This window comes from Zonotrichia leucophrys, chromosome 8 (genome assembly GCF_028769735.1).
Source record: "Zonotrichia leucophrys gambelii isolate GWCS_2022_RI chromosome 8, RI_Zleu_2.0, whole genome shotgun sequence".
In the NCBI taxonomy this organism is placed as follows: Eukaryota; Metazoa; Chordata; class Aves; order Passeriformes; family Passerellidae; genus Zonotrichia; species Zonotrichia leucophrys.
The window spans coordinates 12,329,647-12,357,270 of NC_088178.1; the positions used below are offsets into that span (position 1 = coordinate 12,329,647).

General features: G+C 38.7%; 1 protein-coding gene across 1 annotated transcript; it reads right to left on the reverse strand.

Moving 5' to 3' along the window:
* Positions 1 to 1,606: 1,606 nt before the first annotated feature.
* PALMD (palmdelphin) lies at positions 1,607 to 25,796 on the reverse strand. Its single transcript, XM_064720320.1, has 8 exons — positions 25,510 to 25,796; positions 20,257 to 20,337; positions 15,139 to 15,269; positions 9,861 to 9,975; positions 8,943 to 8,976; positions 8,739 to 8,849; positions 6,946 to 8,043; positions 1,607 to 3,212 (listed from the first exon to the last, which is right to left on the reverse strand). Exons 1-8 carry the CDS (start codon positions 25,552 to 25,554, stop codon positions 3,169 to 3,171), a joined length of 1,659 nt encoding a protein of 552 aa, XP_064576390.1. The 5' UTR covers positions 25,555 to 25,796; the 3' UTR covers positions 1,607 to 3,168.
* Positions 25,797 to 27,624: the final 1,828 nt, after the last annotated feature.

Below are 27,624 nucleotides of genomic sequence, written 5' to 3' on the forward strand. Positions count from 1 at the left end.
TGATTATTAGGTGCAACCTCAAATACTCATCTGCTCTTGGCTTAGCTACAAATCATGTTCTCTGCCTGTGCTTTGAACAAAAATTACTTGCTGCAAATGTAATGGAGTTCACAGCTACTTTGTTTTGCTTCAAGTACTTTTTAGTTAGTTGACATTTCAGGCTGCAGCACGAAGCAGGGAAGGTGTCTTTAATTTCTCCTTCTTACACTGAGCGCTACACTGCGTTCTGTTTTGTCAGAAATCCCAAGATGGGGAGGCGTCCCGTTCCATGTAATGATGGCCATGTGTTTCCTTTACCCGGGGAGGGCAGAGGAGAGCTTGTCTGCTTTGTGTTCCATCCGTGCCCAACACTGCGTGGCGCCCTTGTTCAAATAACAGCGCTTCTGCTTTGCTTGCTTGCTGCAAACTGTCCGTGAGAGGTTGACGTGGAAAGGCTTTCTAAAATAGGAAGTATTCCTAGATGAACTAATTGGAAAAATTTTCAAAAACCCAGTCTTTAAATTCAAACTATCTCATACAGATAGACATTCTGGAATGGGTGTTTGGTGGCTGTCTATTATTAAGCTTTTGTTTGAGCAGATATGGATGGTTTTCTTTTGTCATGTGGGTATATTCTTGTCCAGACAACAGAAGATGAACAGCAGTTGCCAAGGAAAAACTGCAGTATTCTGCATTTCTATGCAGAAGTTAATACCTCAGTGGTTTTGGTACAGGCTGAAGTAGGAAGAGTCCAAGTGAATGGAAGGGTGATTAACAGGGATGATGTCCTAGTAGGTCTGAAAAATTCTTTGCTCACATAAATCTGATTCTGACTTCTTTAGGGGGTTTGTGTGAAGGAGGAAACTCTTGCACATACCTGAGTAAGTGGTACAGCAGAACTGGCAGAGGACAAATTCTTCAGAACATGCTTGGAGCCACCTGGTTTAGTTCCTACCTGGCCTAGTTCAACCACTGTCTAGCTTCTGCTGGTCTTCCTTGTGCTGTGCAAAAGCGACTTCACATAATGTAAACCACAAAGCTGCATCACTCTGAACCAGCTGTTTATGACAATCATCCCACACAAAGGATACTGCACATAAGGACTGCAGCTTCAGCTGTGCTTCTGAGAGACTTTTGTCTCGTGGGGCCTTAGAAATCACTTGGCTTTAATGATGAATTAGTTTTGTATGGCATCTCTACTGACATTTGAAAAGATATTTTGCCCCTTTGTATTTCTGTTCTTGTTGATACAGGATGCAGGAGTGCTCTGGGGCTGTAGCAATCAGATGATAAACATTCTTACTTTCCAGAAGCACAAAGGTTTCTAGTGTTTCCTTTAAAGTACTTTGAGCAGTATTGTGATGATAGTTGCTCCCTTTTCCGTATTATTCAAGTTTAATAGTACAGGTTGTTGGGGGAGCAGAGGATGAGTGTCCATAGCTATCTGCTTCTGTTACAGAAATTGTTTGTGACTGCTTCCTATCAATCACCTGCTCTCATTTTTTGGTGTATCCTTAGGAGTTGAGGCTGAAGCCTTTGCTTGCACAACCAGCAAATGACAGAAGAAGTGTAAGGAAAAAAAACCCACTATAAACCAGCAAAAAACAAGAGGATAGACATAGAGGAAGTGTACTATAATAAAATTTATTTGTTCTTATTTACTATTCCACTCTCTAGGTAACCATTTCTGACAAGACTTAAATTTTGAGATTATTACCCACATCAGACTGGGAGCCACCAAAAGTTTAGAGGCTACAAATCAGTCAATTACTACCATCGTGCCTCAGTATGAGGTAGTAACTTCAGTTTCCTGCTTTGAAAAGAAGACCAGCAAAAAATTAGTGTTTTTGTTTTTTTTACTGGTGCATAATTAGAGTCAGCTATACCAAATAAGACAAAATGAGCTTTATTTGTTTAGTGTTACAAATTGAGGCTAAGACCTAGTGAATTAAAGCTGTTGTACTGATTTGAGTATAATGGTGTAGTGTGCTATGAGGCACTTCTCCCCAAGAACTATGTACTGGAAAATCTGACTTGGATGTGATTTCTCCAGGTGTGATTGAACCTGTTTTTAGGGCCCTTACATCCTCTACCATGTGGAAAGAATTAACCTGTTTTTTGGTGGGAGCCTTGAAACTTGCTGGAGAACTGTGCCCAGCAGCGGCTGCACCTGTAACAGATCTTTGTATTCAGCTGCAGAACAAGCTACTGGCAACTCAGCATTTCTGGTGGGAGGCTTGCCTGGTATTAGCTCCCCAGCCCACTGAAACCTAAACAGTGTGGCCATTGGAGTCTTTTTCTGTTGATGGGAGTTTGTTTGTTTGGGTTGTTTTTTTGTTTGGTTGGATTTTTTTGATGGACAGCACTGCCTGTCTGGCAACCAGTTTCTTGGAAATGCAAGGAGCTTTCTCAGCAGGCTGGGAGGTGAAACCATGCTCAGGAGGTCAGGCTGTTCATATTATGCACAGGATTGATCTGTGAGGTTGTGGGTGGGCAGCATGTTTGTGGGATGGTGAAGAGAGCAGGCTGTGGGGACGGCTACACTGTCATATGTAACATAGACGGGTGAATGGACTGTGGAGATCTAGAAGGATGCTAAATATTTCAATATGCTGGCTTAACTATTTTTTGTTTGTTCTGCTGTCACTTAAAAAGGAATGCTTTACATTTCATCCAAGGTAGTATAATAGGAAAGCATGTTTTATATTTACATGTCTTCCTGTTCCTCTCTCACATTTTGCTTTTTATTAACCAATGCTTTTACAAAAAGAATGCTGGAACAGCATTTTCAGTCAAAATCAGATAGATTGGCACACTTTAATGTGAAACCATGTCCCATGAAGTTCCATGGAGATAGGTGTTTATCTGCCCTGTGTATACAGCAACAGCATAATTCTGATTGTCAAAACCGGTATGCACGTCCTCATACTTGTATATACACTGCATTTATGGCCTTAGGTAACTTCCCACTACTTTTAACAAAATCCATGTGTGTGATATGTGTGTGCATGTGGCAGTTGGTCAAATCTGAAAGTCTGTTAAAGTCCATTGCGTTATGCAGAGGGCAAAATAGCCCATGAAACAGAGTAGCAAAACAAGCATTATGATCCAGAAAAAGTATGTGGAAGAAAGTCTTCTTAGCTTTATCTGCTTTGAGGGGTAATTTCTACTTCCATTTCATTACAGCTGTTAAAGGACTTTTTTCCCCAGCTTTGCCATTCTCATCCTCAGAGCTGCAAAAATAAACAAAGCCATTGCATTTTAAGTCTTTCTTTCTGATTCTGAAGCAAAATCTCCTTATTTAGAAAAATGAAAAATACACATACCTCCGGTGGTTAATCCAGCAGAATAAGCATTGTTTTAGTGTTATAGAAAGAAATCAGTAGAAGGTGTTAGTTCTGGTAATTTTGCAATAAAGTGAGTATATTTAGAAATCACTCTATAATTGCTATTTAAAAATTAGCACAGCTACCTTCTGTTTTGTCTGTTACCTTCACTAACACAGAGTTGGTTTTGCCCTTGACTAAATGCTGACAGATTAAAAGGACACATGAATAATTAAACAAACTCTTTGTTTAAACTAAACTCCTCAGTGGGAGCTGTAACTATTTGGAAACCTTTTCCTTTTCGATGATGCTCAAAGAAAACTTTCCTTTCTTCCCGGTGTTGTGAGTCAGAGTGGGAGTTAGTCATGTTCCTGATTTCATCTGATGCAGTAACAGCACCTGTATAAACATCAGTATGGCTATTGTCTGTTACTGGGTATAATGGGGTATGTTTGAAAGGGACAGCAAAAGGCCAATGATTTAATGTTAAGGTTATTTTTGGAACAGCAATATAATGCTGTTGTTTGATATGTAAAAGCCTCCCTCCAGCACATTGTTGAATAATCTCCCTTACTCTGACCTGCTAGTTTGAAGAGTTCCCAAAAATAGTGTCTCATTCCTGCACTCTGCTGAGACACGAGGGGTCAAAGCAGCTGTTTACTTGATTTACACGTGTCAGCAAGTGTCCAGCTCATGTTATGTTTTGAATGCTGAAGTTGATGCAAATCATATAAGCGTCTGAGTGTAACTTTATATCATAGAGCCACTGATGTTAACCTTAGCTCTTACAAAAGACACTGTGTACTTTTTACAGGCTGAGGAATTCTGAAGGATTCAGGCTCTGGTCATGGTTTGAGAACAGTCAGTTTGATGCCTCACTACTAGCTCATAGTCTGTTTTTGTCTTGTTCTATACATTACAGGAACAGAGGGTGTGTGTGAATCTTCATTAAAAAGGATTTTCATATTTTACTTTCTTCCACGCAAATGGAGCTGTCTCCATTGTGTTTTTTGAAGGTTGCAAAGCTTCCAGTGGTAGGAAAAAAAAAGCTCATCTAGACTAGCTAGCTGCCAAAAGCCTTGGACCTTCGTGTCCCATGAGAGCCTGTTCCACACTGTCAGTATGTTTTGCTGCTTATTCAGCTGTAGTTTTGCATTTCCTTATTCATTTCGCTATGTCTAGCCTTTGTTCCCTCCCAAGGACTTTTCATTTCCCTAACGAGTATTGCATCTTCAAAACATTTGCACTTGAATTAATTTCCCAGAAATTTGAAGAAGAAAATAAGCCCTAATAATGCAAATACTGGTATACCAATTATAGAGTTGTCATCCTTTTCTCTGTATCTCTGCCCTCTGGTTTTCTGAGGGCACATACTTTGAGATGTAGGTCAAGAAGGGAGCTTGTTGGAGAAGGAAAATTGCTGCTATGTGGAAAGGTATGTCCTACATCTTTGTAAGATTGTGGGCATGAAAATCTCCTAATTTAATCTGATCTGTCTCTATACAGATTGGCACATGGAACAATGCCTCTGCCTCCTTGTCCTTGGCCATTGCTAACTGATTCAGTAACTTGTTCTGAAGGTTCATCTCTTTCCTAAAGAAAAATTCTTATGTAAGAGGCCATCATGCTGGTCTGTCCTATGCTTCTTTGTTTTCCATTGTCTTTCAGAGTCCCCAGTGCTTGTTTAATGTTTAAATGCTGCAAGTGCTTCTCAAAACTTTAGTTTCCAAGAGGATTTGTTTTTCGTTTTACTGTTTGTTGTTTTAGTTTAATTAATGATGAGCTACTAAAAATAGACTCCACTCTTTTCTCTAGTGGTGTTTAGGGTGAACCTGCTAGGGTGGGCATCAATGACTGCTTTGAAAACAATATATTTCTCTAAGAAACAGCTCTGTATAATTACATTGTTCCAGATTGAGAGGCTTTCCTGGTTTTGTTTCTCTTTTAGAAGTCTCAGTAGAATTACAGGTCTGCTTGGGAAAGATTGAGTCACTTCCTGGCTTTTTCCAGTGATCAAAAATGTCCCAGGGAGTGGCAATAAATAAGTGGAGGGCTAAAGAAGAGTATGGCTTAGCTCCAAATTCTACTAGGCATGAAGATACTCACTTGGAGGCAGTGCTGACTGGGGGAGTTTTTGAGGCAATTGCCAAACTGCATTTAATTTAGCTGGGATCCATTTCTCCCAATTGGCTACTTTCTTATTGGTGGGATAGTTATAAGTGACCCTTCTCTGTTATCCTATACTTATGTGATGTGGGAATTAAGGGACCTTACCCAAAACATAATGGGCTGGAGCAGATTCTGGAGTGGTTTATTTTACCTGTACTAACTACTTCTGCTTCCAGTTGCTGATATAAAAACTCATGGCGGCAGCTCTTGATGCTGGAGAACACAGGGAAGTACAGAGATGGCAGGATGGGGGTTTGAGGAAAGCAAAGGTAATGGAAAAGTGTAGTGGCCTTATTGATCAGGAAGGATGGGCAGCATTGCTGGAATGTTTCTGGCTTTTGTGTGCATGACTCCACGATGTTGATACTCTTAAAAGCTGAGAGCCTTACTTGCTGAACAGTTCTTCCCAATCACTGCCTACTGATGCAAAAATACTTGAAAGGTCTTACATGATCCAAAGATCATCCTCTTTCCTGGCTTTACATGTAGTCTAAAGAATTCCTGGGCTGTCAATTCAGCTTTAGCCAGAGTCAAATTTACATTTTTGCTGCACATTCTCTGGAGGAGAGAATGTGGCATCAGGACCCCTGATCTTCCTGTAATTCAACCAGAGTGTTCTTTGCTTCAAGTGGAATGTGACTAGTCTGCAATCTGCTGCTCTGTAAGTACACCTAAATGGAGTCTAATTGTATGTGTTAAAGTGCAACATAATCATAAAGAAGAGTTTTCTATGTTTCTGGAAGATTCTGCTACTGCTTTCAGATTTTTATAATAAAACTTTATAGTAAGAAATAGATATATTTATGTATTTATAGAATATAAAAGTCATTCAAAAATAACTCTGTGGATTACTGAACTAACAGTGTGTAGTGATGAAAACTTTCATTATCTTTCAGAAGCTATAAAAATGTCTAACTTGGGTTAATGGAAAAATGTTAGAACTTGCATAAACACTAAGACAATGTTGGCAATGTTGATTCCTTAAAAATACAAAGTAAAGCTGATTATTAAGCAGTCTTTCTTTTTTAAGGAGTAAGTTAGATGGTCTAGGAAGTAGTTGGAATGCAAACAGGCAGAAAAAACATGCCAGTGAGGGAAGAGGAATTGTTAAGTAGCAATGCTATAGTTACCTGCAAGAAATTAAAACTAATTCTGCTAATTTTGGTAGCATTAATGGAACTCAAAAGAGAACCACTTTTAATCTTTCAAGGTTATAGGAATGGCATTTCTGTAATAGTTTATTTTCCAAATTTTGATATGGTAACTAGTGCATTGCTGAAGACAAAATAATTCAACAGATCCAAAATGTAGATTGGTATTTGTTAACAAAGAAGAGCAAAAAAAATATTAATAGCATATTAGTTTGAAACAATCCAAAAATATTCGAAGGGATACAGTTGCCGGCAGATAAGAGCAATATCAATTTGCTACATGAGTGAGCAGCAATGACATGATTTTCCTTTTCTGTTACCTGTTAGTGAGGGATCTTCTGTACCATCTCCAGACATCTGGCTGTGCAGATGAGTGTGGTGTGTTGGTGAGCTTAAGCGTTCCTCTTGTTCTTGCAGGGAGATGGAATTTTTGTGGGGTACCTTGTTCAGGCTTGCACCCAGACTGCTCATAGGGTTTGTCTGTTGGGCTTCTGTGGTTTTCCTATTTGGTGGCTGATAAACTTGACTGTAATGGCCTATGGGGTGATAGGCTGGTTTCTCAGATTTGCTGTCATCTTCATCATCGTCATCAATGATAACGAGTTCTGCACGGATGACCCCATCATACGGGGACAGCTCTTGGTTTGCTTCTGCGTCGTCATCGTCAACGCGCTGGTAACCCATGAACACCATCGTCACCGGCTCTGAGTCATCCACGTAACAAGGGACAGCCTGCACAACGTTGTACCGAACATCTTCCTCGTCCTGAGGTGCAGGGGATGCTGCATTAGCATGACAGGGATTTAAAAACCTTGTCTCACTATGTTTTTCCCTTGTATCCTGGTAAGGTTTTAATTCCTCATGTGCAGCATTTCTTTCTTCATTATGAATCATCCTGTTGTCAGGATTAGTGTGCACTTTCTTCTCTGTATGAGAAATTACGGGAGAGGGAGACTTTGGTTGTATTACCTTTGGAAGATCAAGGCCATTCTCTTTATTTTGCTGCATAAAGGGCTCTGTTTTGGAGGAGAATGCTGTCTGATGATTGCTAAATCCATTTGTCTCTCTTTTGTCAGTGCCTTCTAATTTTGGTCCCGGGATTAATTTGTCTTTCTGAGGAGTTACTGGCCTGCAGAATTTGTTTGCAAAGACAGGTTCATGGTACTCTGTGGGAGACTGAGAATTTTTTTCAGTTGCCTGCCGTAGCAGGTCTTCCACTTCAACAGGAGCAAGTTCATCCATCCCATTTTGTGTTGTGGTCCCATTTGACGACACTGCATAGACTGACTTCCTGCCATCATCATAGACTTTAATTCCTGTCTCTTTAAACTCTTTTGAGGGAAGAGGTATTGTTGATAACACTGTGTTTTCTCCAGTCTTCATGTCTTTTTCAACCTTTATTTCCATGGCAAACAATGCTGTTGAAAGAAACAAGTGCTTAAACTGGTAATGCAGTAGCTGCAAGAAATGTAGGACTTCTGACAGTGATAGAGAAAAACTGTCAGAACGAATTATTAAATATGTGACGTTATCACATACACAACCCATATATTAGATTCTCATTTTGGATATCCCCTTTTATCCTGTGGAAAAAAGTATTTTCATTCTGTGAGGAAGAATCAGCTGTTGAGAAAGTTTTAATTACATGATAGACTGAGAAATTCAGATTTAATCTTGGCCCCTGGTGTTATGCTGGGCAATAGCAGCTGAAGAGCTCCACATGCTGCAATGCCAGAGAGTCTTGGGCACTCTGAAGGGTTAGAAGGCTTTGTAGTAGTTGGGAAATAGCCTGACTACTGCTGGCTACCCAACAGCTGTAAGTGCAGACAGAAAATGAGAAATGAATGATATGAAGGGAGTCTGTACTTACTTAGGCAGAAGAATGAAGTGCTGGAAAGAAGTGTCAGTGGTGAAAAGAGTTATTCTCAGTGGCACTTACTTTACACCACTGTCTCACCTTTCAGTTTTAGATGACCTAACTGGCAACACAGTTTAAATAAGAACAAATGTCTCATATCTGTAATGTCTATTCTTTGCTTAAAGTGTGTTAGATTCAATATATAGGAAGCCCTTGTACATGTTGACACCTTCTGGAGTTACTAATTAGCAGTACCTTTTCTCTTTTCTTCATCATCCATGTCAGCATGTGCTGTGCTTCTCAGTGCAGAAGGTCTGAAATACTTGGGAAGGTCAGGAATGCTGGCATATATGTAGTCTGCTGCCTCTGAGTAAAGATCCACAGATCCACAAAGCATTAATATGTTTTAACTTAGTTCTACAAGAACCTTTTAAAATATATTCTTTTGGCTAAACGTACCTTTTTCAAATCCAGCTTTTTCAGTCTTCACAGACTAGGTGGGAAAGAGAACCATTAACAATGAATGTGATAGTTACTTTAAAGATGTTGACTAGACAGTGCTTTGGTTTCCCTGATAGTTTTAACCTTTTGTTGTGCATAGCTTCATACAGAGAAGTGGCTGAAAGTGAAATATGCTCAGTTGGAGCAGAGAAAGTAAGAGTGAAATTTCTGTGGTCTTTTGCCACTATGATTTCCAAGTCACACAGGGAAGGACAAAAATACTATGAAGTGTTAAACAGTGACCTAGCCTCCCACTGTGGCCCAACCTCGTTGGCATCAAAGGTTTTTTTACAGGTCCTACTTTGGCTTTCCTGTTTTACTGATCTCCCTGTGTAGCTTCAGAGGATGTGTGAGTGTATGTAAGAACAGCTGGAGAACTGAAGTTTAGTTTAATCACTGTATTTTTGAGATGGTTTAAGATGATTTAAAAATATTAAAATTACCTTTTGACAAAGCCTAATGGCTGATAACATTAAGATACATAATGAACTCTGTCAGGGACTTGGTGGAGAGCATGATGCAGTTTAGCTGGGCACATCAGCTGAAGGAGCATGAGCAGACCAGCCTCAGTACCTGGTCTGTACGTTTTCTGTCTCTGGCTGAGATGCAAAGCTGCTGGTGTCAGTGGCAATGCTGTTTTTAGAGATGTGCTGTAGATGAGTAAAGATAGGAATTGCTCCCCCACCCCCATAAATAAGCAGATGGAGACAGAAGCCCTTAAACAATGTAACATCTTGACCCCTCTCATGTTTGAACTGTTGTCACTTCAGGCAAAAGCTCATGACCACTCATGGGATCCAGCTAGTTCCCCTTTCCCTGGAGATGATGATGATGATTGAGTAATAATTGCTATTTCTGGAATAATATAGCACTAACCTTTATTATGTCTTCTGTTGTTTTCTCAATAGACTTCAGTTTCTTTAAAATTGCTTCTTCCCTAGCTGAGACTTCCATTTCTTGTCTTTCCAGAGCCTCAATTTCCTTCTCCAGTCTGCAACGACAGTTGAATTTGATTTAATACCAGGCAGAGAGCAACACTGTGGAGTTGATGCATTGGGAATAAGACCATTAGTAGGGACGGTTCTACTTACCTTGACAAACTTTGCTCTTATATGAGATCAACTTATGGTTTCACACACATTGGGAAAAAGGTGTGAAATAGTATTTTCATTTAAAAAGAAAAAAAACTCAAACCCAACAACAAGCAAACACTTCCACATTTAAATGTGAAATATTTTGCCAGTTAGGACTTGGCTGATGAGTTAACTATTTTATTTTAAAAACTTTTATTGTAATGAGAAAGCAATATTGAGCATCAGAAGTAAAAATTTCTTTTGGGCTATTGACACTTGCTGTATGTTTGTATGTCACAGCTCCTTTCCCTGCCTTTCTACTGTGGTAAGTCTCTGTATGGTTTCTTTCATATTAGAGCTGATCAGCATACTAGATCATGATCAAAGTATCTTTTTTCCCGATCAGAGTTTTTATTTTCTTACTGTATGACATACACTTTTAGACAGAAAAGTCCAAGATAAAAAATGGAATCTGTCAGAGAGGGAGAAAGCACACTGCTAAAGTAAAGCATCTTGGTCAGTTTTTTCTCTGAGTAAGGCAGTGACTTAAGCAGGTGTCCTGTTTCCTATTTATTCTTTCTAATCAAGACTACTCTTTTCTTCTTAAGTGCATATTTGTTGGGTTTTAAATGGAATTTGCCTTACTAGCTGAGTAGTTGGGAAGTCAATTCTCCATGAAGATATAGAATCCAACTCTGGATTTAACTCTGAAGTGGGACTTGAACTGAATGTCTTATGCTGTAGGTTAATGCTGTATAACTTTAGTCTCATAGTTCTTTTTACAAGAACATCTTTTGACTTAAAAAAATTCCCAAAGCTTCCATATTTGAGTGAAATATGCCTTCTATTTTTTTTTTTTTTAATCCATGCTGGAAATCAATGACTATAGACCAAAGGCAGCTGCAACTGATACCACCTTTTGCTGAGAGCAGTCAGAATAGTTACAACTGAGACCAAGTTACAGACAGAGTTATAGAAATGTTGGTCTATAACCCAAAGGGAAAGAAGTGTTGAATTTTTGTATTTTGACTTCTTTACTGTGTGCTAAGATTCACAATATTACAGAGTCACTCCGAATGATCAAAGTCTGCCATCCCTTTAAAGTAATCAGCCTAGAAAAGCTGGATGTAGGTTGACAGATTAGCATTATTGATTTCCTTCTGTGTGGCTGAGGAATCTGAATTACCATTATGGCTCTTGCCCTATTTAAACTCAGCTATGTAGAGCTACACTAACAGGGTGCTACATGGACTTTTATCTGTTGGTGACAACGTCTCTTTTTTGATATACAAAGGTATCACAGACCTCAGAACAGATACAGGAAAAAAAACCCTTCAGGATGAAAGTAAAAGTTAAAAAAAGTATTTAAAAGCTGCTCACACTTTGGACCTGAGTTCTGCAAGATGGCCTTAGAACCATGATCAAAGGTACTGATTACAGTGCTAAAATTTAAAAAAAATTTACAAAGGGGATGAATATTTTTGGACAGCTATAGAAGAAAGTAATGACCATGTGCCATATTTTTGCACTCCTTATGGAACAGTCTTTGTTTAATATATTGATGTTTTGTTTTTATTGACATGTTTAATTTTAGATGAGAGTTAATCACAATAGTCTCAATCTGAAAATCATTAAAAACTCACAGAAGTATAATGAGCTGAAAAATCATTCACTTATACTGTGGGTTTATTTTAGTCTTGGCTCTAAACACTTCTAGACACACAGGTGTAAGAAGAGGAGGAAAAATCTTGGAGATACTTGAAAAAAGGGAAGTGGGGAAAAAGAGAAAACACAACCCCAAATAAGTCAAAGATTATAAATGCCATGTATTTATCTGGGTGATCAAGAAACAAATTACAGTTTATATATGCTCTTTCAGCCATACCAACACTCACTTTATATGATAATTAAGGGACCTGATTCAATTTTCAGTGGGTTTAGAGAGAAATTCTCATACCATGTAATAGGAATTGCATCTGGACTCTAAATATCTCTTTTGCACTTATATTTGCAAAAACAGATTTTATGGTTCAATTTCAGTGTGTGCTGTGAGTGTGCACTCTGGAATTAGTGGAAAGAAAACTTCTAAGAGATGTGATTTGTGTAGTTCAAAGAAATTGAAGCCCTTATAACATCATGGGGTTGCAAAGTTAGGCCAAGATCTTTCTGGTGTGTTTACAATGTTTACAAGCTAAGTCAATCACATTTTTATGAAGTTATATCCCAATTTGTCTTGAAAGGATTTAGCAACTATTCTAGCAATTATATGAAACTACCTTTTGTACAGTGCTGCATTTTTTAGGAGAGAAATGGAAGTGTGACACAGCTACTGTATTAAATCTATCCTTTGAATATTTGTCCTCTTTTCAAGTGGCACTGATTATTTGAGAGGGAGAAATAAGTAGTATAGAGGTGTGGATGAGAGAAGAAACCTTAGAAATCAAGACACTAATTGAAAGGTTTCCCTACCAAAGTAGCAGCTGAATTCAGATCTATGGAGATTGCCTGGATGCTGCTGGCCATCAGCTGAGCTGCTGCAGTTGGCATCCATGCCACCCCGGGAAAGAAATAAATGGCTTGAGAATGAAAAGCAGATAGGAAGATACCACCCTGAAGAATTCTAGACTGAGGGGAAAAGGCAGTTTAGCAAGCTCTCACAGGTTTTGAGGTGAGTCAAATGCTTTAGCAGCTCTCTAGTATAGCCTTGACATCTGCTTTCATGCAGCACATTACAAGCAATTGAATAGACCTCAGTTGTTTTGCATTTTTAAATATGTTGTTTAGCAACTAATTCTATCAAGAATGAGTGTTATTAGCTGAAGATTAAGTGAGAAAACAGGACTCTTAATTCTTCATTCAGCTCATACCCTGGCCAGGGATGTGCTCCCTTGGTTCACTTGAAGCTTCCAACATGTAGAGGGGAAATGGGACAGATAGTGTAAATGCAATTTTTTTGTCTGTAACCAAAGCATTCAGCCATTTGTCTCCAAGGTGGCTCAGGCTGCTTTGCTATTCACTGTTTTGTCATTGACACAAAGAATGGAACTTCTCCCTTTTATAAAAAATAATGAACTGATTAGCAGACATACACCAGCTCAATTTGACACTCAGGTAAAGAATGTTTCAAAACAGAGATTCCATTTAGGAAGGTGATGGCAAGGCCAGTGCCACTACTGTAAATAATCTGTCAACAATTGCAATTGTCCTCTCAGCAAAAAGAAAAAAAGAAGATTTGTCTAAGGGTAATCAAAGAGTCTTTAAAGTGATTCATAATTTTTTTAACTGAAGACCAGACACACACAGAATAACCAACAGAGTGAACTGGATGTCTCCAAATCAAGTGAGTTTTAATAGTCAGATGCTCAGAAGAAAGATTTCTACTGAGCTGCTCAGTTTATTTCTACTGTGTGATGTGTCTACATGATCAGTTTAGCAATGTTTGATTTACAGGGCAGGTCAAAGGTCAGACAGGCTTTTGTTAGCTTTGGTGATAACTGTGGTGTAGCAAAAGCACTGTGCAAGAACTGTATGATGCATATTTTATGTTTATTAGTGGACTTTATTCCTAGGTTTCTGTATCACTGCTGGCTGGTTTGAAACTGGCCTGGGTGTGTATAAACAAGATGTAATGTTATTTAGAAGGCAGTGTGGATGTTTTTTCTTGATGCCCTTGCTAAACAGCTATTAGGGAGTGTAGGAAATTTAATTTATAGCAAAAGACCTGTGAATAAACTTTCCTGTGTTCTTAGCTCAGGCTTTGCTCATGGTAAACAGGACTTTGAATCTAATCTTTCCTCTCACTGCTTAGAGAAGGGCTGAACTTTCAGTGGCCTGATGGGGAAATGCTTGCTCAGCACCATTTCCTTGTTGCTCCTTAGCCCATTCTAGCCCTAGATGCTGTTCTTTTCTGGCACTCACAGTGTCTTATGGGCCCCTCTTGCATGCCTTCAAAATGACAGCCTCTGGGATGCTTTCAGGGCTTGCTGGCTGCCTCCTAGCACTGCAACAATGAACCCTGCAGAGGTGTGTACCAAGATGTTCTGTAGAGAAAAGTGCTTTTGAGCAAGAAGTCAACGTAATTATAGCACAAACTAGCATGAGGCTGCTACCTGTCAGCCAAGAGAATTATTGTCTGTCAGAGATGGAGTGAGGAGGGAAGAGGATGGGAGTTCACCAGAGAAAGTTAATCTTGGTGACAGCTTTGCCAGAAGGGTGTGTGTAGGAGGGCAGTGGAAGCAAATTAGAGAGGAAAATGCTATTGAATTGAAATAGAGGAAGAAGCCTTGAAAAAGGATGAAAAAACTTTCCAGAATCTGAAGGAAGAGGAACATTTCATCTTTTCTGTGGGTGCTAAGGGGTAGTACCAGTCAGTATGCCTGGACCCAGGGAAGGAGCTGACAGTGTACACAGCTCTTTGGTATTTCAGAAGGGCTAACTGGAGCTAATAAGAACCTGGAACCATGTCCATGGTAAATAAGAGTTTTTCATGGGATTCTGTGCAGTTAAAGGCTGGCCCTGTGTGATAGGAAAGCACTAGGTGATGAGATTCGTAGAAACTTCTCTACTGAAAGGTAGAAAAAGACCTTTGCTAGAGCAGGTTTCCAGGACTAAATTCAGTACAAAACACATAGAAAACTGAGGATAAATGCTAGTAATGGGGCTAGGGAGCCTGTACTGTTCTGAAGTGCTGTTATGGTGAAAGTTAGGTATTAGAGGCTGTGCCAGGACCTAGTGAAACTGGAGAACTTTGAAAATTTATTGTTATTTTGAAGTTCTGATTCAACATTTGCTGTCTTAGAGCAATCCCCATATATTGTGGCTTACACCTACCAAATACAGCATAGAAAGGATATCTGGAATTAGAGAAACAAATACTCTGCAATATAGTTATTGTGCAGTTTGTTACAATTTATACTATGGAAAATTGCATTCTGTACTCTCTGACTAGAAAACATGACAAGAATTGCTTTGCTCTGCATGTGTTTAACACTTGTTGATACTTTCATCTTATACAAAATAAGCTAGGATGTGTAGGATGGGACCATTTTAACCCAGGCACAAGGGCAGGGGTACTTCCCTACCTGAAAATGTCTTGTTCCAGCTCATGAGTCCGTTGTTGGTCCTCCTGATTCTGCTTTTGCATTTCCTCTTCTTCCTTTGGAGTCATAGAACTAAAGCCATCCAAGAGCCATTTTTCTCGCAAGGCCTTTTTCTGATGGGGAAAAACAGACAAGTAAGTGAATGCTAGAGTTAAGCTATTTAACCATTTGCTGTATTTGTCTTGATGCCACAGATGTGATCTGCAGCACTGTGATCTATCCAGCATAAGGCAACCTGACCACAGTGGGTGCCGCTGGAAGAGAAAAACTAAATTTCTGTGTTTTGAGATTGACTTAAAAGCAAAGTCTTTAGCTAAAATGCCCCATTTTATTAGTTCATCCAACAAAAATGTAGAGTATGTCAGCTGCTATCCATAACAGATTAATATGGGTAGGTGGACCCAGTTGTACAACATACATACAACAGAGTCAAGTGAAAGGCTCCAGTCAGAAGCTCAACAGTTTTATTTCAGTAGCCAGAATTTCTGGGTCCTGGCATTGCATGGCTTCTAGAAAGAGGTATAAAAGATGAGAAGTTTCTGTAAATAAGATTGTATAGGAGTAAGAGATCTCTAGGGAGTTAGTGATGCAATGGTACGCCTGGAAGATAAAAGGATCTTTGTCCTTGCGATGGTGAACTCACATTTCAGCAGGTGAAGCTGTGTGGGGTAAGAGAGGCAGTGGAAAGGTGGAGCATGGGCAGCTGCTGTGATTAGTGTTTCAGCAGACCTGTGTATTTAGAGCTGCTGTTGCAGGGGCAATCCAGAGCTTAGGTATTTAGGTCCTGACCTGGTTAGTACCTGTGGAGTTTTCTGTGCGGTGGTGGTTCACAAATGGGTGTATTGTGTGTGCACAGGTTAAGTGTATCACTCTCAGCTGTGTTTTCAAATTCGGAAAAATACCATTGTATGCATTGATTGCTTCCTACAGCTGCTTTACACTAGGGAAGGTGGTACCTGAAACTCATCAGAGCTCTCAAAAATACTCCTGATAAAATAAAAAATGTTGTTGGAGATAGGTTCATATTTGCAGGCTGAAACTTGTAAGCCATGCCAACTTTCTTGCACTCTTTTTACTTCTTTCAGTCTAACTCAGGGGTATAAATGCAGTTGCTGCCTTGAGGAAGGAGTTGGGACTCTTTAGAAATCTCTTTCAACAGGCAAAAAAGGAGCTCACATATAAAGTCTTTAACTAACCATGAATGTCCCTGTTATAATTTAGATTCCTTGAGCTGATTTCCATATTAAGTTTTTGCTTTTCTCCCCCCATACAGTTTGCATCCACATCCTGCAATAAACAGATTACATTGAAATTTGACTACTGCTGCTTGAGGCAGTGTGCCCAGCTCTGCTGCAGTAACCTCAGTGCTTCTTGCAGGGGCTGTTGGAATCCCTGCCTGCATCCTGTGTTGAGTCACTTCAACTGTTGCTTCCTGCACTTTTCTATTTATTGTGCACTTTCCATGAGGTTATTACTGAGGCCCAACTGGCAGAGGAATGTATATGTGGGACCTTATTGCAGTCAAAAGTAATTTTCCACTTGACATATAATGTCATAGAAAATGTGTCTAAAACAGGCTTGCTGAGAGAAGTCTGGGCACTCTGTGATGCTTTTAAATTTTTTACTTGTATATAAGAGCAATGTTTACAGTTGCCTTTGCCCACAGGACAGTAGTCTGTCTCTCAACACTGGGTCCTAGGAAATCTTGGTAAACACAGGCTGCTCAAAACTGATGTTCTGAGCCTTGACTCTGTCCATAGAATCACTTTGCAGCACTTCCTTGTAGATTTTTTTTAGGCTCTAATGAAATAAATGCAGATTTTAATAGGATATTTTTACATTATCTGGTAGATGTAGGTAGCCTGGTGTTGGTACAACTCTTATTGACCACTAAATACTGTATTCTCAAACTGGAGGACACACAGTTAATTCCCTTTCTATCAAGCTGGTTAGATCTTGATGATAAGTAGGGCCTCAAGAAAAGTGAGGTTTTCATCTTGGCTGGAACAGTGTTACTCTAGCACTTATGTCTCCAAAAATAAATTGATAATTCCTTGTAAGATTTAGAGTGGGGCTGGCACTGTAGACATCAGAAGCCAATACCATGCATTAAAATCAACAAAAGTTTCTGTCTGTATATGGTTAGACCCAAGAGAGCAAACTCCCTAAATACAAGCATAACACAATAATGTTATTTTCACATGTTTCTAGAGCAGTTTGCTGCTACTCCCAACTAAATGCCATATAATCTTTTTCATTTCATTAGCCGTTTTTGAAAGAATGACACATTGTGTAGTTTGGAAACAACCTTTGAATAAAAGAGGGTTTCAGGTCTGCTCCATCTAGGCAGCAGCACAAGCTAGTGCAGGAGCAGCTGTTTTGGGCCTGACAGGTTTTTCTCTGGAAGGAGATGTGTGACAAGCACCCACAAGGTAGCACTAATGGAGTTCAGGCACGTCAGAAGCCTGAAAATCAATAAACTAAACTGTGAAAGCTCTTAGAAAGTACATGCAAATCCGTACTGACTGCACTTTTCAAACAATTGTCTGGTCCTTTCCCTTGCTGCTTCAGTGAGAAGGACTCCAAGGAGAAAGTTTTAGCTTTCTAAATCCTTCCAAGTAGAAGGAAGGATTATTTGATGGAGCATCTAGAAATGCTGGATAAAATTTCTTCTGTACCCACACTAGCAGCCCCCAATACCCCTGGCAGTACTGTGAAGCCCTGTCCACACAGGTGTATTTGCTTGCATGCCCTCCACTTCATTTGAGAGACGAGCACATGTAGGGAATTCATGTTCCTTCTCCACTTGTACCAAATAACTGAGATCTGTCATTATGCCCCTTGTGTATTTCTAGTAAAATTTACTTGGGGGCAGCAAACAAAGTAATTGGGAAGCTAGAGCAGGGATTCCTATTTGCAAAAAGGAAGCTAAAACTTTCCTTTTTAGCAACAAACAAAAAAAAAAAAAAAAAAAAAACCAAAGAAGGACTCTAATAAAAACAACCACAAACCAAACCAACAACCTTCTGATAAACCTGTTGCTAAGGGTTATAAATAGGAAGGACAAAACGAGGAACAGGATAGTGCTATCCATCTAACAAGAACATCTCTGCCACTGAGATTTACTAACCTGCAATAGTTTCCTAAGGGACAGGTGTGAGTTGTGCTAATAGATCATGGAGCACTGGATTTCAACACACACATAACTGATATGTGTATAAATGGGTGGAATCAGCCTGAATCCCTTGGAAAATGAACCTTAATAAAATTTACTGCAGTGTTTAAATGTTTTAGAAGTCTAAATCTGTTTTAAAGCAATTCATGCACTGGATCATTTTGTTGTTTGACTTTGTTGAAATACCTGAATTAATCTGAAGCAAGGATGTTCATTAAGGGACAAAACTTCTAGCGTATAAAGCAAAAGCTGTTCATGTACTAATGTGTTTGATATTAGGTGCCTATCTTATTCCTGAGCTGGAAAAAGTAGTCTACATTTTGTGTGCTCCAAAGAACTAATGAAATGTATGTATTTATACAGCATACGTGTGTATGTAAGTATATATTTAAATGTATGCTTGATTCTTTCTTTTTTTCCAAGTGAATAACTTGCTCAACAGATCCTTGTTTTGCTTTGTATATGCAAGAGGACTGATTTAATTTAAAAGCTTTTCTGTATGATTTCTCATGCAATAGGCAGAGAAATCACAATCTCTGTTCTTTTCCAAAGTAAAACCATTTCAGTAGTATTTTCCAAGAGTGTTTTGGCCTCTCTAAAAACTCCATAAAATTTCTTCAGAATAAATACAAGTTTGGTTTTTGCTTTCTTAACTTTTAAAACTCCACTGGACCTATTAATTTTAGCTATGAACATGTACTAAGTCTGTAAGGAAACTGCCCTAGGGCTCTGTCTGCACACAGCAGTAGTGAGGATTAGCTGGTTGTCTACAACAGATCAGTTTATCCCTCTGTAAAGAAGGGCAGAACAGTCATCTGGATTTATAGACATGGAAACTTGGAATAAAAGTGCTCGATGTAGCCATGTACCATGATGGAGGAGTCACATGTGTGCTATTCAAAGGTTACAGGACTTGGAAGGGATGTTCCCCAAATGGCCAAGCCTGTCCTTGGAGTAACTAGCTTCCAATAAAACCTGGGTATAGCTGTGTGTTGGCTTGCCTGGCCCAGTGCACTGGTTTATCAAGGCTTTTCATTTTTTTGGCTTGACACAAAAGAAAAGGGTGGAGGAAGCTCAGGATCTGGTGGCTGTTTTGAAGAGGAGTCTGTTTTAAATATGCTTCTCTCACATTTGCTGGAGGAGACACGCCACGCTCCTGGTGTTAGATTCAATATATCTCTCTTGAGACTGTTTATCTGCTCACATAATGAAAAGAGTATGTAAAATACCAAGTCTTGCATATTTCTAGAAGCATAGATTTTTTTTCTCAACTAAATGACAAGGACTGCCAAACTGCTATAAACATTTTAAGAATAGTGGTGTTGAGTAGAAATCAGTGCAATTTCAGTTCTCTACAGAGATGGATCTTGAGGTTTCTTAAACCTTTGGACTTTGTAATCCTGAGTTTACCAAGCCATATTTGAGAACAAAATTTGCAGCATTTATACTTTTCTTTGGAATATACAAAGAAACTGCATTATATTACTAAAAAATAATTAAACAAGCTGACAAAAGCCTGCAGCCAAATAAATATGGTGTTTTTATTCTAGGAAAAAATGCAGTTAGACCTCATTATTGTGCTGCACCCTGTACCAAGTAGGGTTGCTGTTGTGGGATTAGGGAGTGAACACACCCAGTCTGAAATGTGAGGCTTAATTTTCATCTGTGAGTTTTTCCTGGTTATGATCTCATTTTATGCCATGTAAGTGATCAAGTAACATTAGCTCCCCAGTGTAATTTTTTTCAAAGAGTGATGCTTATTAAAGTCAAATGGAGTCCTGGCAGGACTCCACAAAGCTGTGAAAATTTGACAGTAAAACCACAACTTAAATACATGAAGATTTGCATTCCAAAATCCCCAACCTTTATTCATGCTGTATGACTTGAGGCTATCTTTAGTTACATAAATCTAACACTTTACTTACCTTCAAATGTTGATGTTTCATTTTTTCCTCTTCTACTTTTAGACGTTTCTGTGTAATTTCTTCTTGCAGTTTTCTTTTGTCCTACAAATTAAGAACAATAAAACTTTGTTTAGAGAAATTACTTGTTAATAAAATTATTATGTGAGTGTTCAGTAGGGTGAAATCAATCCATGCAAATAAAGCCTTATTATAAATCTTATGTGGTGCTTAGGCAGTGCATAATTCTTTGCAGCAATCACTTGATCCTACACAGGTATGGTTTCCACTGCTCTTTCTCCAAAGTACACTTAAATGTGTTAATGGCCACAGAGGAGGGATGATGCAAGATAAAAATTAGTTACTCTTGGGAAGGGGGAAAAAACAGGAGGAAAGTACAGTTGAACAAAATTGTACATGCAGAGTGAGACTAAAAATGGGTCCTGACCAAAATTCCTGAGGCAGCCCACGCATCATTTAGGAGAGGAAAGAGTCTGCATGGTCTGCACTGAGCAGCTGTGATACATCATTAGATGAAATGGGCTGTCAGTGAATCCAGCACTGAGTTTATGTATCCTGTGGCTAATAGCTGAAATAAACAGGAATAAACAAGGCTTAGAAATTTGTTTTGTTAGTCAAATAATGGTAAAGATGAGAAAAGAGGAATGTAATATACTTCATATGTGTTGTTTTCGCAATTTAGAAAGAAAATTTTTGCTTGTGCTCAGACTGTTTTTGTGGCTGCTGCTATTTAGAAGGATAAACCTCATGTTGTACTGGTCTATCCTAGTGCCACTTTAATCCTTTTTATTGCAGATTAGAGAAAAAAGGAAATGGGTGAACATTGTCTGAACACTGGCAAAGCTTGAGCCTCTCCTGTTTTTGGATAGCACTGTCACGTGGAGTAACCTTGTGGCTCCTCTGTGTGAGGCCAAACGCTGATTTAGTACCTTGTGTCCTCAGCAGCCAGGGGGAAGGAAATCATGCCAAAGGAAAATAACTTTAATAAGGTGTATTAATAGGCTATTGTCTTGGTCATCCTTAGTGCTATAAAATTCTGTTGTTGGGCATGGCACCTTGCCATATGCCAATCAAGAAACACTTGTGCTTGTTTCTTGATACATTTTGGGGAAGTAAATGGAATCTTCTGTTCTGTGCAGAAATATTTGTTGACTGGAGGCTAATCCTTCCCTCCTTTCAATTAGAACAGCCTGGCTTTGTTAAAAAGGTGGCAGCTGTTTAATACAGAGTCTGTTTTCAGACAAGTATGGTTTAGGAAGGGGTTAACTTCTTCACAAACAGAGGAAGAGCCTCGCCCTTTCAGCCCACCTGTGGAACCAGCTGTGTGTAAGGACTGGAGAAAGTCAGTAAGGAAGTGCTGGATGTAAGGCTGGGAGTTGTTCTCCACCATTTCCCTGGGATCTGGGATTTGGAAACAGGAAGAGCCATGGTGTGCTTGGCTGAATCACTTCACTGTTACTGGAAATGAGAAATTAGCAGTGGGGCCACAGGCTCTGAGGATGCTTTTCTGAAGGATAGGATAGGAAGTGGAAGAAGCCACCAAGCTTTGTGGAGACCAAGGGCAGGATACAGGCTGGCCAGGCACTACTGGTACTGTGCTGGGATTTCACAGGTGAACATCAACATTGATCTCACAGCCTGCAAAGTATAGCAGTTATTTATAGACCCTTTACAATTTTTCCTTGATGGTGTTAGTCTGCCTTTTTAATACTCCAAACAGAACAGGTGGGGCTCTTTCCTCAAAATATATGCTATTTTTATCTCTGCAGTGGTTTTGTGTTTTGCCAATGCTCTTTAATACAATTAACCAATTTACAGATTTAGGATCACTACAATATGTAACTTTTCTTCAATGACCCTTGTGTGAGCCTTTATCCAAAAGCTGCTATGCTGGATTTTTCTTAGCCAGACCTGATTTTAAAGACTAAGTATCTGCTCTCTGATTTTCACACTTTTCCTTACTTAGGAAACATTCCTATACCCTCATGGTATAAATGGCCTTTAAATAACCCATCATTAGATGAGCAGTGTGACAAGATATTGTGTTTACAGATTATTACAATTCTTAAGGAAAATTCCTTTTGTCTTTACTAAAATTCTGGGTAAGATTCTTAGCCAGAGAATGAACTCTTACTTGGTTTATACTATTAAAAAATATTTTAGGTCAATTTGAGTATTCTTTTTGTACCAGCGGGGATGCAATAAGAGTTTGGGCAGTCTGAAATTAGTATTTGTACATAAACTACTGTGCAGAAAGAAACCTGAGTATAAAGGCATAAATTAGTGTATTTTAAATGAAGTGTATAGTAAGGAACCTATTCAGTAAAGAAACTTTTGCCTGGTTTTTTTTTTTTTTCCAGAGGTCCATAATTCTTTTATGTCCAATGTTTTTTCTCTAAGTTTTCTTCTTGTATCCTCTGGTGTTCTCGCATCCTTTCATTTCACTGGTAGGTATTAAATGTCTGTTATACAGTTATTCAGATTGAATCAGCTGAAATAGATTGTCTTTTATATACCTAGTCTGTATATCTATATAATTTAGTTGAATTCCAGAAGCTAGGAAGTATGAGGAATCTTTTTGAACCTTATGTGCCAAAATAACTTTTAAAACCTGTTAGAACACTTTCTACCATGCATTCTGCTATGCCTTGTCTTTACAACATGTCTTGCTTTATGAAGCTTTGACTGTACATCTAATAGAATAAGTGTTTATTCCTGGATAGCTAAGGGAGTCATGGTTCTATTAAACCTCATGCTCTGCCCCTGCAGATGATCACGTTCCTGGCAGAAGTCCTTGAAGTCCAAAAGTTCTCTCTTACTATGCTCTTGTTAATGTGAGCAGGAATTGCTTTTTATGACAGAGCATCTTCAGCCATTCCTTTCTGTTGCGCATCCATGAAAGGTAACACTTGGCGTTAACTTTCACTCCTACTGAGACACGTGGGACTCTTTCCTGACTTTTGTGCGCAGAAATGAATTGTGTTCTAGGTTGGATCTGTCTGAAAGCAAGGCAATGGCATCCACAGAGCAGTGTCTTGTGAAATATCTAGTCTGCCAAGTCCATTAGTTTGTGTCATTGTTCTACAGTGGGGCCAAAGATGGTGGTCTTGGTCCCCTGGCAAATGCCACATACTGTCAATTCCATGGAGCAGCTAATGTTTTAACTAAAGTATTTTTATTTTCTTGTAATTTTCTAGACATTAAAACTCACTAAGCATCAGGTATTAAAGTTTTCATATCTTAAGGTATGAGAGTCTTTCTAACAAAATGAAGGCATTTTATTTTTTGCTTTTCTAGTCTAGATACACCAGCAGCAGGTGGTAGCTACATAACAAAGGAAAAGTTTCCTTTTCAGAGCCATGGGAGCGTCAAAACATTTAATAACAGCAACATCATGAACAAAAACAATAATCATGTTTTCCTTTTTGTTTGCTATAGGGAGAAAAGATTTGCAAAAGGCTTTGAGAACTCCTACTGGTTGTGTTGCTGTCAAGGAGACAGGCATTTAACAACAGAAACCAATAAGTTTCAGTGCAGGTGCAGTTGTTGACTGCTGGAGTGCCCCTTGCTATCCTGTTAGATCCTGTACAGCAAACATCTGGAATGTAGCACTTGAAATTCCCAGGTACTTGAGCCAACCCCTCCAGAGCCATGGAGTAGTTTGCTACTGTAACTGCAGGCTGTTTCCCTGGACAACTCTTTCTGCAGGTTGGTAGGGCTGATAGCTTCCCTCTAATCAGGCTACTTCATTTCTGCAGTTGGAACTCTCCATGTGTTTCAACTGCATGCTCTGAATTGATGAAAGCAGCGAGCGCATTGTTCCTTTACACATCAAGTGTAATAAATTAAGTCATAGGCAGAATCCAAAAATTATTTCCTATTTCTTCTAATGGAAGACACTGGAAGCTGCCCCCATTTCTTTAAAGAAAACTGCTTCAGTATTGATTTGGAAGCAAAGCTGCAGCTGGAGGATGCCAGCCTCAGTATGTTCATATTATTCCTCATCAGCCAAGAGTGCTGCCCCATTCCTGCCCCTGCGTCCCAGGGAGCACAAATCATTGTGAGGCCTGGACTTCTCTGGAGTGCCAAAGCTGTTGTTATCTTTTGAGCCCATACACTAGAGACAAAGTCCAGGTTATGACCCTGGTTCAGGCAACATTGCAGTTAAACCAACAAATGTACTCTAAACCCTCTAAAACATTTCAAATTACCTTATTGTGCGCTTCTGTCAGGTCTCAAGTAAATACAGTAAATGGTCCTCTTGGGTCTTATCAAGTGCCATAATTAAAACTCAACTGAATCAAAACCCAACCTGTTAGATTCCCATAGATTTCCTGTTATGCCTTCTTACATTTATTTGAATTCCAATAAGGTATTCTTTAATTCTGCCCACCATTTATTCTGCTAGTTGTGTTTCACAACTAATCTGCCATGTTAGGAGTGGGACAAATGCCTTTGTTTCCATTATTTATTATTAACTAATAGAGTGAATGATCCTTCCGGAGGTTTCCTTTCATCTCAGAGGGACAAATTGTTGTTTCAGTTTAAGTCTTTTGTAACTGAATAAGTTCAGTTGGAGATCAAATCAGAGGAGGATTGGGCTTCAGCCAATTTTTATAACATCAGGTTGTATTACTTTAAAAATAGTTTAGTTGCTCCTTTTGCACACTAGAAATCATCACTCAGATTTCCTTTCAGAAGAGAAACTGAAAATGTTTTCCAATGTCTCTAGCATAGACTTCACTGAGTCTGTACTCTGAAAACTGACAGGAGGAATTTGCTTAATCCAAGCTTGTCCCTTTTTACTTTTCAGACAGCAATACTTAGGAGAGATCATTAATAATTCCTAACTTATATTTAATTCCACAGTACAAATGAAAAATCTGTAATCTCACATTGTGAAATGTAAAAATTGATTTGTTCTGGAATTCTCTAGCTGCCTTCTGACCTTCAGGCAAACATTCTGTAATGTGTGTTTTACACTGTCCAGTAGTGATTTGCACACATACTTTCACTGCTTTGAGTTTAATTTTAAGGTGCAATACAACCCATAATAAAGTCAGTACAGTCAACTTAGCTGTCTTAAAGCAATATCCTATAAACTAGAATTATTAAGTGACAATTTCAAGCAGACAAAGTCTTCCTTTTCTGTCCTGAGCTGAATCATTATTCAGCAAACACACAGCAGCTCATTGCTAATATTACTTCTAAGCCTTTTTTTTTTTTAAATAGTGAATTATAACCATGAGCACTTACTGTTATGGCCTGGAATCTTTCTTTCAGCAATTCGGCTTCCTCCATTCTACAAATCAAAAACAGACAAGTAGTGAAGGCAAAGAGAATGAGACCATAAGCAAAAAACCTCCTGGTGGGGCTACAAAAAACAAAAAAAAGCTGAGGTGATTTGATCCAATTCCAGAGCAGAAAGAGGCAGAATTTTTGACTTGTCAGAAGAGTCCCTGAACAGATGAGCAGATCAGTCCAGACAGACACATGTAATGAGGGTGTGGAGAAGAGGCAGACAGGGAGAGTGCTGGCATGAGTTGACTGACAAGTTGGAACAGTGGAGCACAAGCTCTTTTCCTTCAGGAGCTGCCAACTCTTTGTTTTAATGTGCTCGGTTAGCGTGCCACTGCTTCTTTAACTGTTAAATGCCCAAAACAGACTCTTACAGGACCACAGTTGAAGTAAACTTTTATTATGTTCCTATTTATTTTTCCTTTCTTTTTCTATGCTACTGGTGATAAATAGATATTTTAAACTTCTTAATTTATTTAAACTAAGAAAGTTTATTATTTAAATTATTTATCTTATTTAACCAGTATGTTTTAACCTGTTTTAATATTAGCATTGTAGATGGCATGGAGTTGAGACAGCTGTTTCAAGTTAGTTTTGTAGATTAAATTTTTAGAAAAGCTGTATTCATAGCTGGAAGAGTTTTAGAGCTGCTAACCTGAAGTAAGATAAACTTTAAGCAGTCAGGTCTTTCATTAAATGCAAGTGTTAATCTGTGCAATTACTGGTCAGCTATCTGGGACTCAGGGGAAGCTTTGTCTAAGTAAGGATTTCAGGATCATCACTGCAGTGTTACCGAGATGAATCTAAAATGCCGGTGGCTCTCAGGCTGGATTTTTTTTCAGTCAGTTGACTTGCTGTAGATTTCTGCTGAAAACAGCATTCTGTGCCTTTAGGGTTGGTGCACATTTTGACCTTTCCATTTACCTGAGTGAGAGTCAGCTGTCCAAAACCAATCTAGGAAACTTGCAGAACAAGTGGAACTGCCTTAGTAAAATCCAGTTGTGGAAAGAATTCTAAGCAAATCAAACAGCATAAAGGTGTAATGTGAATCTGGAATCCCTTTGTTACCTTCAGTATCACATAACAAGTCTTTGTAAGGACACTAGCAGAAGAGTCAGTCAGCATGTTTGGGTTTTTCCTGCTAATTCACTGACATTACTCAACTCAGCAGGATTTGGTGACAGGTTTTATTTTACATGTTGGTACAGTGACCTGAAGCTGAATGGCAAATCAAGCTCATTATTAGCAAATTATAAGATGCTACCGAATTGAACACTTGATGGTGAAATTGCAGTCTTATAATTCAATAGAAACCAATATTTAATTTCAATTTCCTCCTTTCTAGTATGTCATCACTCCTCTGTATACATGAGCAGATTTCCCCCCTCTGCACTGGGGATTAAGGATTGACTAATGTTTTCTTTATACTCTGATCCACCCTGAGGTTTTGTTCAAACTTGCAAAGACCCCATTTTTAATCTCCAGTGAAGAGTTAAAATGTATTTTTAAAATATTAATATATGCTTTGTTTGTTCAGCATCTGAAATTTAAAAAATTACATTAAAGCAAATGCAAAGTTCAAAGGCAAGTACATTGAGGTGTATCAAGACACAAATTACAAGGGAGTTGAAATAAGTTTGGTTTATGGATAAGAGAATAAATTCAACTGCCTCGTGAAAATATTGTTGCTGCAGAAGCCAATAGAGGTTTTCTGTTTAAGCTTTCATAAGTTAGTATAGCCTGCCTTACCAAACACTGAAAAAACCCCAAACCAACTTACTTTACCTTTGTCCTCTGTGAAGTTCATCTTAAATCTTAAGTGTGTAGGTAGACTTCAGAATGTTTAAAAATATTTAAAGCAGCAATGGATTACATCAGAATTAAGGATGCCTGTTTTGGGCCAGAATCTGTACTGTGAAATAAATGAGATCTACACTCTGTGGGTGGAGGAATTAGATATGTATTTCAAGATCAAATTAAAATCAATGGGTTTACATTGCTTAGAACTTTTATGATCTAAAGTATTGTCCTAAATTTATGCTTGAAAATTATGTGTTTTTAAAAACCCTGCTT